This window comes from Macrobrachium rosenbergii, chromosome 25 (genome assembly GCF_040412425.1).
Source record: "Macrobrachium rosenbergii isolate ZJJX-2024 chromosome 25, ASM4041242v1, whole genome shotgun sequence".
Taxonomy (NCBI): Eukaryota; Metazoa; Arthropoda; class Malacostraca; order Decapoda; family Palaemonidae; genus Macrobrachium; species Macrobrachium rosenbergii.
Genome location: NC_089765.1, coordinates 47,591,910 through 47,606,909, shown reverse-complemented (window position 1 = coordinate 47,606,909; position 15,000 = coordinate 47,591,910). Strand labels below are relative to the sequence as shown.

The 15,000-nt window shown below is 38.1% G+C and overlaps 1 protein-coding gene across 2 annotated transcripts in view; it reads left to right on the top strand.

Annotated features, from left to right (window-relative positions):
- LOC136852153 (trypsin-like) overlaps positions 1–15,000 on the top strand; it is a 52,072-nt gene that overhangs the window by 26,243 nt on the left and 10,829 nt on the right. The window contains exons 2-6 of one of the 2 annotated variants that reach the window (XR_010857089.1): positions 2,549–2,655; positions 3,413–3,451; positions 4,475–4,655; positions 5,761–5,899; positions 6,157–6,301. Coding sequence is in view for 1 of the 2 variants with exons in the window: in XM_067126597.1 (XP_066982698.1) it covers positions 3,352–3,451; positions 4,475–4,655; positions 5,761–5,899; positions 6,157–6,301 (565 nt within the window). In the remaining variant the exon portion in view is untranslated. Of the gene's footprint in view, positions 1–2,548; positions 2,656–2,770; positions 3,452–4,474; positions 4,656–5,760; positions 5,900–6,156; positions 6,302–15,000 lie in introns of those variants that run through there. The other variant, XM_067126597.1, reaches the window with a different exon arrangement.

Below are 15,000 nucleotides of genomic sequence, written 5' to 3'. Positions count from 1 at the left end.
GAGTGGTTCGTGGTGGTAGGTTTCTGTTTCCTAATATTAGTAGTTATGGCTTGGACCATCGACGGATTGTCTCTTGTTTGTCACTTTTTCATAAACTGTATTTTAACGGAGATTTTTCACATTCACAATTGATCCCTGATCCCCTTTTCCTGCCGAGAGAGAGCAACCAGATGCGCTGAACTGCAGCACTAATATGCAGTAAATGTGGCTCGCTGTCGAACTTCTCAGCTCCAGAGGTCCTTTATTCCTCACACCATTGGACTGTGGAACAGCCTCCCAAAGGATGCCGTGCAATTGGAACTTCAAAAGTTCAAGCGATGATGCAATGCATTACTACCACAATACTATTCTCTTGCATTTGAATACATTTTTATGTTTATTAATTTTTTTCATGAGATCTCTTCTTTCTGCATTTCCCTTTACCTCCTTTTACTTCTTTCTAATGAACACCATATTCTTTGGAAGCCTGAATTTTAAGTGAATGGCCCCTGTGGACTTGTTCGATTTGAATAGGGTTCATATTCTGAATAACAATAATAATAATAACTTTCTGGTTTCGCCTAAGTAATCTAACTATTCTCCATTAAAGTCCTTGCTCTCTGATAGTTCTATTGAGCAAGGTCTCGAGAACATGTTTGGCTTAGACTCTTTAGGTTTTCAAGAAGAGTGTGATCAATCATTTCAATATAACACTGCCAAAATGGAGGAATTCAAAAGAGGCATCACTTTCAAAGACAATAAGTTTCATATCACTCTCCCTTGGAGGGATAACCTAGTTGAAAGGTCCAATCCAACCATGATGTAGTGCTCTCGGTTTTGGACCTGGTGGTCAGTAATTTGGAACAGAGGGGATTGTTGGCTACTTATCAGGAAGTCTTCCTGAAACCTAGATGCGGTTCTTAGGTATTTAAAAGGTGCCCCTTTTGAACCCTTGAATTGTCTTCCTTGAAGTCCCTGATGGTCAAGACTCTTATTCTTGTTAGTCTTAGCATTGGCTAAAAGAGTAAACGAACTACAGGCTACTTCCTCTTACACGTGTTTTTCGCTTAGAGAAGCTGAACTTTCCTGCTTGCTCTCGTTCAGAACTAAAAATTATTTCAAAGCAAAAACCTTACCTAGGGTTTTTTTCTATCCCATCTCTAGTTATCTTAATCTCAGAGGAAGAGGAATTGTTGCTATGTCCAATCAGAGCATTAAAATGCCACGTATTGCAGCCTAAACCTTGAGAAACCAGTCTAGAAACCTTTTTTTTGTGTGGTGCACAAACCTGATTTGCCTGTGTCTAAAACTGCTTTGGTATTTTTCTGAAGTCTTTGATTTCGGAGTCTCACTGTAAATATCTTCAGGCCTTTTCCTGTTCCTCAAGGTAAAACCTCATGATATCAGAGCACAGGTTGCTCTGGGTTTTCAGTACAATTTGTCACTAGATCGCATTGTAGAGGTTCATATTTGCCTCCAATTATTTACTTGATGTAGAGATTCATTATGAGAGCTGGCTTTTATTAACCCCTCTACTTTTGGCAGGTGATATTAACTCGTGTCGTGCTTATTTAAGAGGTTCAAAAAATTTGGCACCTGGCTGGTTTTGTATATGGCCTAAGTTATCCCAGTAGGAAGTAGTCCGTTCACTGTGATTTACAGCAACCATGCTATTGCAGAGTTGAATAATATTTAGATTGATTATTTTGCAGAGCAATTGCTCTTCTTAGAAGAAATCTACCCTAAGCTCATAGGTAGGGTCAACTTTTTTTCGTGTTGGACTTTTCGTTTTTGGTATGGGCTACCACACTACGTTCTGCTAGGTAGGTGGTGACTCTCGCAGGGTTTGCAGTTCCAGTTTGGTTGTAACTCCCTCAGCTCTGCAGGCCCGAGGCACAGGGGCCAGACCGTCATTCAACGTTGCATTTCAAGCGAATGACTTTTTATGGGAACCAACTGCCACTACCTCTGGTCGAGGGTCTCCCCTGATGAGGATCCTCAGCGTGATGTGATTGCTTATTTAATCGTCATTATGTTTTTTGGTATCAGAGTGTTGATCTACCACCTCCTCACTCAAATGTTGTAGTCAGCTGCATGAAGGGTGAGGATCACATTCGAAATAAGGATTTAAGAATAAAATCTATTTTTGCTGTGCTCATCCTTTACCATAAGGATCCCTCCTCCCCCCGCCCCCACACTTAGAGATCCAAGAATTGACTGCGTATAAAAACACCAGGTGGGGGTAAACAACGGGGGCTATCGTTAATAAGCCAGTTGTAATTCTAATTTCTTGTTGAATGGCGCCCACAGCGCCAAGATATAGCTGTTATGAAGGGTGAGCACAACAAAAATACTTTTTATTCTGAACATCGTTATAATCTATTAATTTAGTACAATACATGGATTCGCCATGCAAACTGGTTTTGAATATTGTCTCAGTCAACACTTTTCTCTGTAATTAAAATAAATGCGGTACATAAAAAGGCACTTAACAGCATAGCGTGCATATAATTTGATGTATACAAGCTAGCTACATGGTTACATTCTAAAGGGCTTCTTTTATTTTCAGGCATATTTAAAATACTTATTAAAAGGAAACCTAATAAACTAACACAGTCAGAACATTCATCGCTCTAAAGCTCAATAATAGGCAAGGATAACGAGAAAGGGAAAGAGGTAAGGTCGTCACTTTGTAGGATTGCACTAGGTGAGTAATTTAAAAGGAAAGTAAGTATATCAAATCTGAAAGCCAAATCCTTTCTGTTTTTTCAGTTGTGATGGTGAAGGTTGCACGAGGTTTTCAGCAGAGCTGCTTTTATAGTTGAAACTTCTAAAATACCCTAATTTTATTGCGTGTCACTTCGTCAGCTCGTCTGGTATCCCACTTTCACCCATCGCCACTCCTGGTTTTGAGCCACAAGTAATTTTGCAGGGTTCGCGATTTCTGGTGTTCGGTTATGGAGAGAACCAAACCTATTTATTTCTTTTATCGCTCGGCTCTCGCAATTTCGCTACGACGCAAAGAGAGCTTTCTTTCCGATATTTTTTTTCATAACCCAATAATTCATGAACCAGAGACAGGTGCTTGATTTATCATTAACCTTTGGCAGCATTCCAGGCCAAAATGCTCTTAATTGATAGAAAACAGAAAAAAAAGTGTGAACGCAATACAGATTCATGTAACTTAAGAAGATGCCACCAGCTGTATTTCTTTAGTCTAATCAGGAATCAACAGAAGGTTCAAGACAAATTTTTCAAGCAGGGTAACAACTATTATTACTATTTCTTTATACACATATAAACTGTAAGGTAGAGAGAGTTAAGTGAGGAAATATAACTAGGAGGTCTATTCGCCATAAATGTGCAGATTAAATGTTTTTTTTTTTTTTTTACCCTAACTCTTGGTACAATCTTAAAACTTTTCTCTCCACAGGGCCAACATCTAATTGTAGCATCATAAGGGGTTACTGCCGTAAGTAATTCAAGCATGCCATTGGCAGTAATGTTAATTTCACTTGGATACTTTTAGTAATCAGATTTGTAAATCTTCAAATACCTGTACATTGAGATATGTAATTAATAGTATAATGAATATGTTATTATAACTAAATCATTTATGTGCTCAAATATAGATGAACATAGATACACTGTATAAGTGTTAGCTCTTATATATATGTTTTTGCGACCAAAGATTCAGGAAACAGCTACAAATATGATTAAGACAAGTACACTTGCACAAAATGTCAGAATGGCATATTATGAAGGTGTATGATAATGGACAAGAGTCAAGGATAACAATGATGGTATAACAGGGTTAATAGAGAATGCTTTTAGGTACAGTCATCTTTTAAGAAGAACAAAAAAGTGCAAGTTAGACATGCAAAAAAAAAAAAAAAGATTGTTGAAGAGAAAGAGAAAAGATTATTAACAAATTAAAATGGAGAGGTGATATCCCAAAGGTGTCAGTGAAATCTGAGAAAGCTCATGAAAATTACTGTAAGAGATGAACAGATGATGAACGGAGAGTTACCAAGGAAATTCACTTCATAAAAACTTTAGAAGGGTAAGTTTCCATTCTAAATAAAAAAAAAATTGGATGTGAAACAGCCATAAAAACAAAAGAATGGATCAGACGCCTCCTCTTTTGTTTTTATGCCTGTTTCACATCCAATTTTTTCCTTTTTATTTAGAATGGAAACTTATTTTCTAAAGTTTTTATAAAGTAAATTTCCTTGGTACCTCTTCATTCTTCATCTGTTCATCTCTTACGGTGGCTTTCATGAGCTTTCTCAGATTTCACGGACACCTTTCTCACTTCATTCAGGACTCAGGTCTGCATTTACCTCGGATATCTGTCGATCTGCTATATTTCATTTCATCTCCCTCCCAAAGAACTGACGTTGTTCTGTTCTATGCCTATGAATTCAGCATTTTCATATATCATTTTTATATATTCATTCTGTTGTTTTCTTTTCCACATATCTACCATCATTAGCGAATTGTGGCATTGCCCCAATCAGTGTAGACGGAATAAAGATAGTCAATGGAACACTAGCTGCAGAAAATGAATATCCTTATCAAGTGGTTATTTCTTCGGACATAGGCAATTGTGGAGGCTCAATTATAAAGAAAAAATGGGTCCTGACAGCAGCCCACTGCCTTGCTAACTCAGATGGGCAAGTATTAAGTTTCTTTTTCGAACATAACAACATGGCATAATCACCTCTTGAGTTTCTGTTCAACTTTTACTGAAAGTCTTTAAGACCAATCAGTCGAGACACATTTCACATTTCATTATATAGCATCACATAAGGTAAACATCATAAGCTTGAGCCACCTTAATTCAGATATCTCCAAAAGTAACAATACATTGTCAAAACTGAGAGAAAAATATGAAAATAAGCACTGTACAACACCAAATTTTCAGTTTGAGTAACTGTGAGGCTTGCTGATGCTGCAGTGTTTCAAGCTCTACTGTCCTTTTCCTTTTATTCTGAAAGGTCTGATTATCCCCAAGTACTGCAAATCCAACAGCCATTACCCAACAACATTATTTTTTCAGTGAAAATTCAAGTCCTACCTCTCTCACTCTCTCATAACTGTCAGTAACTTTCTCCCACAGAAAGTTACTGACAGTTACTGAATTAGCTCTTTTTTACCCAAGAAATATAAATTGTGGTCTTGTATCTAAAGTTTCTGAATGCTGCATAAAGCAACAGACTTATTCTTAATATTCCAAGGTCACTAGCAACGTGGGCAGTTTTTCAGGGGCAGTTTTCAGTGTAATCATTGTAAAACTTGGAGTCAACATTACATTTAGAACACAATTAAGAACTCTGTCCTTGGGAGAAGTTCTCATACGTCCCAATTGTTAATCTTTGTCCCTTTCATGTGGTTAAACATTCCAACATTACAAGGGCTAAATATTCAGTTCTTCCAGTCATACGTGATTCATCAACTGAAGAATCAAGTATGAATGGAAGAACTGAATATCTAGTCCCTGTAATATTGAAATGTTCAACCACATCAGGGAGAGAAAGTTTAACATATGCCGTATACTTTTACAAGCAAGCACTATTTTTTCTTCATTTTTCACCAATTTGTACCCATTTCACCATTCATATGGACGCAGCTAATATTCTTCGCTTAATTTCACTAACAGATATGAATATAATTTCTGAATATCTAGCATTTTCTACAAAATGAAAAGGGCTGAAACACTGGATGTGGAAATAAATATTAAAATTACACAAGGGACTGAATCAATCGCGTTTTTTGCAGGAATAAGGCTACTTTATCTACCCTGAAGGTCGGTTACGGTAGCAGCAATCGTCAGGACCAAATATCGGTTAGCGTAGTCCGTTATATTGTCCATGAAAACTTTAATCCTTTCCTAGCAGGCGACCAGTTATTGTTAGGGGTGAGTAAAAATATCTTCCAACTTAATTTTACTGGAATACATGTCTTGACTAAACTAACTGCTAAAGAGAGGATAGCATTGAATTTAATGTTTTTTATCTCCGACAAAGTATGAAAAGACAAAGAGTTAACTAAGTCAAAAAAAAAGGATAGATATAGCATGATTGCTGCCCTGATTTTTTTTGCAAATCTATCAGTTTTCAGGGGAAAACTCCTAGTTAATTAAAAAAAAAAAAACATTTTATTTTCTCACTATAGGACTCTGATATTGCCCTCATTGAGCTTCAGTCTGAACTCAACTTTGAAACTAGTGCAGCAGTCAAGCCCATTTGTCTGGGAGAGGAATCAGACATAGTCAGTGGAAGGCAAGCAGTAGTCAGTGGTTGGGGAGATTTATTTTCTGGTAAGTAATTATTCCAGAATTTATATTATCACAGTTCGTATTACCAAGATGCTTTTTCTGTATCATTTACTACTTTATCAACTACTTCAGGACTTTTTTCCAACGAAAGCTATGCCTGTGGCGCATAGGCTCCCATGACAATCTATTGTGATTTGAACGTCTTAAAAATCAATATGTAGAAACCTGAAATAGACATTATGAGTCAGGTATAAGGGACATTGGGCTCTAGTGAGGCCTGGAAGCCAGATTATACACTACATATCCCTGGGTATTTTGGCACTGAAGTAGAAGTGGAGATGGGTTCAGGTTGAATTCATACTTTTAAATAGGTTCTTCCAAGGTTCTCAAGCTCAAGTAATGGACTGAATATCCCTGACCTTTTCAATCTACTAGTTTGCAAAAGGTTTACAACAGGAGTTCCCAAATGGTCAAGATTTACCCTCAAGGGTCAATGAGACCATCCAAGAGGTTGGTGAATCGCCTGAGTGTCAAAAGGGAAGACAATAAATGGCTAGGAGGTCAATGAATGGCTAGATGAGAAACATCTCAGCATGTAACAATCACTGATATTGATTATCCAAGCAATGCTGCTTCTGCCTTTGACTTGGCTTGGCTCTGGTCTTTGATATTATTATTATTATTATTATTATTATTATTATTATTATTATTATTATTATTATTATTATTATTATTATTATTATTATTATTCTAATAATTAATTTTTCTAGGTTACTGCATTCTGCCAGTAACACACCCATATTGGTCATACTTAGACAGGGAAGCAGGTTGCAAAATTGGATAGTTTATTTCCGATGAGCACAGTATAATCAGTAACAGGATACTGAAATTAGGAGTTCATCCTCCGCAGAGTTATCCTTCAGGAGACCATCTTTTGAGTTGTCCTTTAGGAGAAAATCTTCTTCACTTGTTAATGGAGGCCATGTTTCGCTCAGGCTGCACTGAGCATGGTCACGCCAAAAAACGGGAGTAGACTGACTTTCGATGTGAGTCTTGCTCTTTATACATGGGAATGTCACGGGGTGGGGGCGCTGATTGGCTGAGGAGAAGCACTCGCGCTGGTTATTGGCTGGCGAGATATTCTCGCAATCCAAAAATTGATCGCTGATGGTCTTTCTGCTGCAGCCTTGCTGGTCAGCGGGGCTAGTGTGTGACGTCATTCTCTGGTATTTCCCGGCGAATATTATGACTGGGCGGTCCGCGGCTTGCAGAATCTCCGACATCATTGTGAATTTCACATTTGGGATTGTTGTTTCTTGTGGTGTCTAGCTCTGGTCTGTCAGCTACAGAAGCAATAGGCCGCCTAATGATGGTAGGCAGGAGGAATACCTCTTGGGTGCTATTTAATGAGGGCTTCTCCTGCTGTACTAAGAGCGCCTCCAGCAGCTGTAGGCGCCTCGGGTCAGGGGCTTTTCCAATTACTTCTGTATTCCCCACTATTTCGTTCCTTGTGATGCTAGTGTTGTGGGCTTCTCTCATATGGTTTTTTTTTTTACGGCTCCATCTTGGGCAAGACAAGAGATTCTCTTCGCCAGTTTTATGGTGGTCATACCGATATAGGTGCCGGGACATCCACAGACTGGGCATTTGAATCGGTGTGTCACATTCGTCTGTTTGAGAGGATGTCTTGTTAGTGGGGCTGGGTTGTTTTTCATAATTAGGTTTCTCGTGCGGGTGTTTTGATAGTAAACGATAAGGTCAAGCTGCGTGTCGATGTCAGTAGTGAAGACGTTGTCTGCGATGTTATTCTTAATGGGTTTGTCTACCAGGTATTTCAAGTGCATCCTCGCCTTACAGAAAAGTCAAACACTTCTTTGTGGGTCGGGCTGCTGCTGCTCATGGTTGCTGTACCACCAATCCATTGCCATACGTATTTTTTTGTTGACGTGTTTATTAGGATACCCATTATTTATGAGTACTTGCCATGCCAAGAAGAACAGTGTGTTAAGGCCTTCTGACGAAGGATTTGATGGTGGTATTCTTGTATCTTGAAGGGCACTCACTATCTCCATTAGGGCAGAGGCCGAGATTCGACTTCTTCGTGCAAATGGAGGTCTTCAGGCCGTCGTCGGTTTGGCAAACAACGACGTCAAGGAAGGGGAGCTGGCCATTGTTACAAGTCAACAAAGAAATATGTATAGCAATGGACTGGTGGTACAGCAACTGCAAGCAGCCATGGCCCGACCCACAAAGAAGTGTTCAATTTTTCTATAGTGTGAGGATGCACTCAAAATACCTGGAAGACGAACATGCCATTAAGAAGATCATCACAGACAACATCTTCACTACCGACATAGACACGCAGCTTGACTTTGAGAAACCTGATTATGAGAAACAACCCAGCCCCACTAACAAGGCACCCTCTTAAACAGACGAATATAGTATACCGATTCAAATACCCAGTCCGTGGGTGTCACGGCACCTACAGTATATCAGTATGGCCACCATGAAACTGGCAAAGAGAAACTCTTGTCATGCCCAAGAAGGCGCGGTAAAAAAAACCATATGAGAGATGCCCACAATATTAGCATCACAAGGAATGAAATAGTGGTGAATAAAGAAGTAATTGGAAAAACCCCCGACCCAAGGCGCCTACGTTGCTGGAGGCACTCTTAATACAGCAGGAGAAGCCCTCATTAAATACCACGCAGGAGGTATTCCTCCTGCCTACCATCATTAGGCATCCTATTGCTTCTGTAGCTGACAGAGCGGTGCCAGGCACTGCAAGAAACGACAATCCTGAACGTGAAACTCAAAATGATGTCGGAATTCTGCGAGCCGCCGGGCTCCCAGTCAGAATATTCGCCGGGAAATACCAGAGAATGACGTCACACACTAGTCCCGCTGATCAGCAAGGCTGCAGCAGAGAGACCATCAGCGATCAATTTTTGGCTTGCGAAAATATCTCACCAGTCTATAACCAGCACGAGTGTCTCAGCCAATCAGCGGGCAGTCGAATTTAACCTCCCGCTGACCTTCTCATATATAAAGAGCAAGACTCACATCGAAAGTCAGTCTACTCCCGTCTTTTGGCATGACCATGCTCAGTGGAGCCTGAGCAAAACATGGCCTCAATTAACACTGAAGAAGACTTTTTCCTGAATGACAGCTCAAAAGATGTTCTCCTGAAGGACAACTCTACTGAGGATGAACTCCCAATTTCAGTATCCTGTTACTGATATGCTGTGTTCATCGGAAATATGCTATCCAATTTGACAACCTGCTTTCCTCTGCAAGTATGATTAATATGGGCGTGTTACTGGCAGAACGCAGTAACCTAGAAAAATCAATTATTATAAAAATAGAGAAAACTCTATACAAATTGAATACCACTGATGCAGCTATCACCTTCAACACCACAAGTATAGAAGAGGGTCTACTACCTATTATTATTATTATTATTATTATTATTATTATTATTATTATTATTATTATTATTATTATTATTATTATTATATGAAATTTCTGCGTTTAATTTGTATAGTCTTCTCTATTTTCCTAATTATTGCTTTTTCTCTGCTATTGCATTAGGCGAGTAACGTTCCGATATTATTCACCTTCAGGAAGGAAATAGTCGAAATTCAGGGACTGCATATATTTGAATATGAAGGACATAATCAATAGAGTTTTATACAGTGTATGTATTTGTCAACTGAAGCACACAATTATTTCGCCAACGTTTCTCCCAGTTCCAAGTGGGTATGTTCACGGTTGAGGGTAGGAGCAGATTGATGTTGAGCAATGAGCAATGAGGGGGGGATAGGAGAGAGTGAGGGTTCGATTACAAATCGATTTAAACCCCTAAGGGTCCCCCGGAAGGAAGATAAGGTTTGGAAGGGGGTAGAAGGGAGGTGAAATGAAGGTATAAGGGGAAGGATAAAAGAATGGGACAGACCCATTTGTCGTTGTGTGTGTAATGTGATGTTTTTAGTTCTTTATTTTAATGTTGATGTTGGTTCGATCTGTTGAGTGACGTGAAATAATTGAAAACTGTGTTAGGAGGCTTGAGAAGGTTTTACTAGTTTAAGGTTCCAATATTGGATCGTCCTCCCTCTCTCCCTCCCTGCAGGGGGGCGGGGCCGCGAGGGGGGACTCAGACCACGGTGCTATACAGAAGTTAGGTATGTGCTTATGTTAGTATGTTAATTTATTTATGGTTGTCTGATTTTTGTCTGTTTTGTTGGTTTTTGCGCAAGTGCGGCGGTTCGGCGTAATTTGTTGTTGGAATTTTGGCAATGCTGAAGTCATCTATGTTAAATGAGGCGCAAGGATACCGTAGAGTTCTGTAATTAGGGTGGTTGTTATATCTTTTTGTTTCGTTCGGGGTCTGATTATATTTATAGTTCTCTTTTCTTTGTTTTTTTGGATGCTGAAGTTCCGTTTGCTCGTAGCCTTAGGGGTGGCTAGCTACCACAAAGTAAAAGAGCTGTGGTTAGTTTCTTTCATAAGGGGCGTTATATTCTTACATATGGTACTGGTGACTTATGGTTTTGTGGCTTTAAAAGATTATTTTTCGCAGGTGTGCTTTTGGTTTCATGTTTTGGAGGTGTTAGAGTCGTTGCAATGGTTTTATGGTTATATAATATATTTGTTTTTTTTTTAGTAAAGGTGATTTTTGGTAATAATAGGGACGTTAGTTAGTGGCAAGCTTAGTGAAGGTTGAACAAGTGGCGGCAGAATTAGCCAGTAATAATAAATTGCATGAGAGTTTTCACTAGGGAGAGTTTGTGTTATTATGGGATTTTGAAAGTATGCTTGTCTGATAGAGGGTTACTTTTAGAGGTTTCTGTTAGCGATATGAAATCGTTTCACAGTTTCATTATCCAGCCTTTTCCTAGTAGTTTTGATGGTTCGATGGTGACATGGGACGGAATAGAGACTATGTATATTTTGTGTGATCAGTATCATTCCTCTACTATTGATAAGTCAGGGTGTACTTTAGTTCACGACAGATACGTTTGTGACAGTAGGAATTTTGCTCTTAGGAACGTCGACTCGTTAGGATGTGAACTGCCATTTGTTCATAATCAGACACCTTCACACTGTGACTTTATGATATTCCCGTTGGAGTATCATGTGGCCTCTACAAAGACTTTCCCGGCAGTTTTTTGCGCATGCTGCCAAATCTCCACCCGATGTCATAACACATCAGATACCTTCTGGCTGAAATGATCCCGCCTCTTCGATGTGGCTTGTCGGATGATCGTGCAGAAATTCCAAGTGCTCAGCAGGATGGTGTACAACTCGAGCACTCGTATCTTCATGCATCACCTTCATGGGGAACACGAGCACTACATTCTCTCATTAATTTTGTTGTTGATTGCGGTTTTAGTCGTCATACTGTGTACAGTGTTGGGGTCAAATTCGCAAAGAAACATTGTGCAAATAAATACTCAGCCAAAGTGAAGCCATCCCGTGTGTTGCTCTTCAGCTGGTGCATGAGTCGGGGGAGTAGAACTCGTTGCTTCTCTTGCGCCGAGGGCGGCACAATTGATGGTCGAGCTACTGAAAAACATTTGGAATAATAATGTCATATATTTCGGGGTTTTTTTTTTAGCTAAGCATTTTTTTAGAAATTCTGGGCAAAGGTAAATGGAAACAGTCCCTACGTATTCAGTGTCAGCGCTGACGAAGGCCTGTTGTCAGTCTGGCTTTCCATGGAGACAAAGGGCATCGTGCCTTGGGTGATGCTCTGGCCATGTCACTGGAAGTCGTCAAGTTCCGGTAGAGCGTTCGTTCGTTTGCCATTTTGCTTCCATGGGTGTGTCATAGGAAGTGTGATTTATCCAATTTGAGTACAGGTTAGACATTTCGGGAAGAGATTCCCCTGTGATCGGATCCGCTTTCCTGGAAGACTTTGTGTACTGCCTGTGAGGTGAGCTGGGACTTTTTCAAAAAAACCTGAATGGGTTTTTTTAATAACTTTGTTTAACATGTACTGATTCTTTGCACTGATTACCATGCTTTGAATATCTTTTTCCACATTTATTTTTATCTGCTGTCTCTTTGATTTTTATTGATTTTTCTGAATTTTTATTTTGCCATGTTTAATTATGTGTATGTCTTTTGGTATAGGTAACGTGGGAGATATCCCACATATATTTTTCTCTGTGCCTATTTTTAAAAGCTTTGCTTTTCCTTTGTTTCCTCAGATGTATTGAATCTGAGGTCAAATAAATGGAGGGGAATGTGACTTATCATGACTTCGGTCATGTTTGACTTATTTTGATTCGTATGTTGTAAAGACTCAATTAGTGGAAACTGATAGCACTATGTTATTCTTACTTGGTTATTTTTGGGGGGATTAACAGTTCTAGGATGTAGATATTCCCATTTCATTTCTATTTGATTCCAATCCAAACTATTTGCTATGTTAGAATTCTGAATAAACTATATTTTTGTAGACATGTTTTTGCTGAAATTCCTTAGTTCAGTTAGTGACTTGGATAACGAGAGAGAGAGAGAGAGAGAGAGAGAGAGAGAGAGAGAGAGAGAGAGAGAGAGAGAGAGAGAGAGAGAGAGGGAGAGGAGTTGAGCTAGTGAGCAGGCTGGCCAACAGTACCATGATTTCTTTTGAGATGTAAGTTAATTATGTCATTGACCTTATAACAGATGTGGTAAGAGGTTATGACCTTATCTGGCCTAGTATAATAGGTGTTTTAATACACAGAGAACCATTTCAATGCAAATTCAGTATTTACAGGAAACCAACCAACGATTTACGTCCATTTTTATTCAGGCCATCACCTTAATATCAAAATATCCATTTTTTCTTCTATGTTTTCAAGAACATTGCGCATTGCCAGTCTCAAGTATTTGGATCAAGAAATCGAATACATAAGAAAATAGGGACAGATTTATGTTATCCTTCACATATACTAGAGATTTGTTATAACAAAGCCTACAAAAAGTTTTATAGTGAAAGCAATGTGGAGAAAGAAACCCCTAGGAACATTCTTAGCTTGCCTTATTTTAGTGGCTATGAAAACATAAAATCATTGTTAAAATCTTTTAATGCCAACCTATTTTTCCTATAATAACACACTAATAGGAATGTTAGTAAAAAATGGCCCTAAGGAAAACCACAACATAATATATAAAATTCCATGTTTGGACTACCCCTCTTTTCATATCAGCCAATCTAGCAAGGATTTAGATGGATGGATTAAGCAGCATATGTATTCTGTCAAAACTGGGCAGACATACAATGCTTTATTCATTCATTTAAGTGAAAACTCTTACAGGGTAAATTGGACTGAAAGTTCAGTGATTGCCAGATCAAATGATTTCTCTTCACGAAGTCTTTTAGAATACGCTATTATACAGCTTACTTCCAGTTGTAATTTTAACCTTAGCCCTGGCATGTATTATTTGGGCCCCTGTATAGTAAAATGTCCAAGAATGACCTAAAAGATAAAATTACTGACTTAGTTAAAAATTAGTTACTTATATATATTTTCTATATATTCATATGTTTAATATATAGTTTTGTAAAAATGTTCACCCCGTAAAAATTTTTATTGTTTACCAAAATGAGAATTATTGAGTTGTACTTATATAACAGGTTTTGGTGATCAGTCACCTTCCTTATATAATCTTTTAATTGTCCTGTCCCTGTTTCTGAGCTGTTGAGCCTAATCCTATGTAAAATCTTTTAAATATGAACCCTGTTTTGGTAGGTCAGCTAATTCTTCAATTGTGTTGGATTACAGGTATATATTTTTTCCTTTGTAATCCCTATCTGCCATTTATACAAGCTTTCTTTGTAAACTTTTTGTATTTCTTCAGTCTGCCAAGTAAAGGACTATGAGTGGGAAGGCCTTAAAAGAACTCCATTGTTTCTCTTTCCTTCGTGGCATTGCCTTTACTTATATATTCATCATGTTCCATATTTTTGTGATTCAGTTATACATGTATATGTATATATGTATACTTATACATATATATACATATATTTATGTATATATATGTATATATACATATATGTATACATGTATAACTGAATCACGAAAATATGGAACGTGATGAAATATAAATAAAGATAAAATTCACGAAGGAATGAAACACTGGAGTGCTGGTGAGGCCTTTCGACACTAGTCTGCTAAGTAAAGGACTAGTGTCGAAAGGCCTCGCAGCACTCCAGTGTTTCCGTTTCCTTCGTGGATTTTATCTTTATTTATATGTATACATATATATAAATATATTTTACTTATATGGATTATGCATATATACACATGTATATACATACATATATATGCATATATATATATATATATATATATATATATATATATATATATATATATATATATATATAAACACATAAGGGCTGGAGCTGAGGCTCGAAGTATACATCACGAAGGAAGCAGTAGGGAAAGACATCCTCATCATCTACAGATTATTTCCAATGCCGGCGTTTCGCGACGAATTCCAAGTCGCATTTTCAAGGCTATAAAATATAATATAATTTGCGAGCATCAATAACAAATTAATGCAATGGCAACAGCTCTTTACGTGGTAAAATTATTTAAAACAAAACACCTCATTCCAAGACAAGTCAATAATAAGTATAAGGAGTTCACTAAAATCTTAAAACAACCTACCTATATGAAAGAAAGTGCATGACTAACATAAATAAATAAAAACAGAGTGATGAAAACCAGTTGCCCAAACTAGGCTAT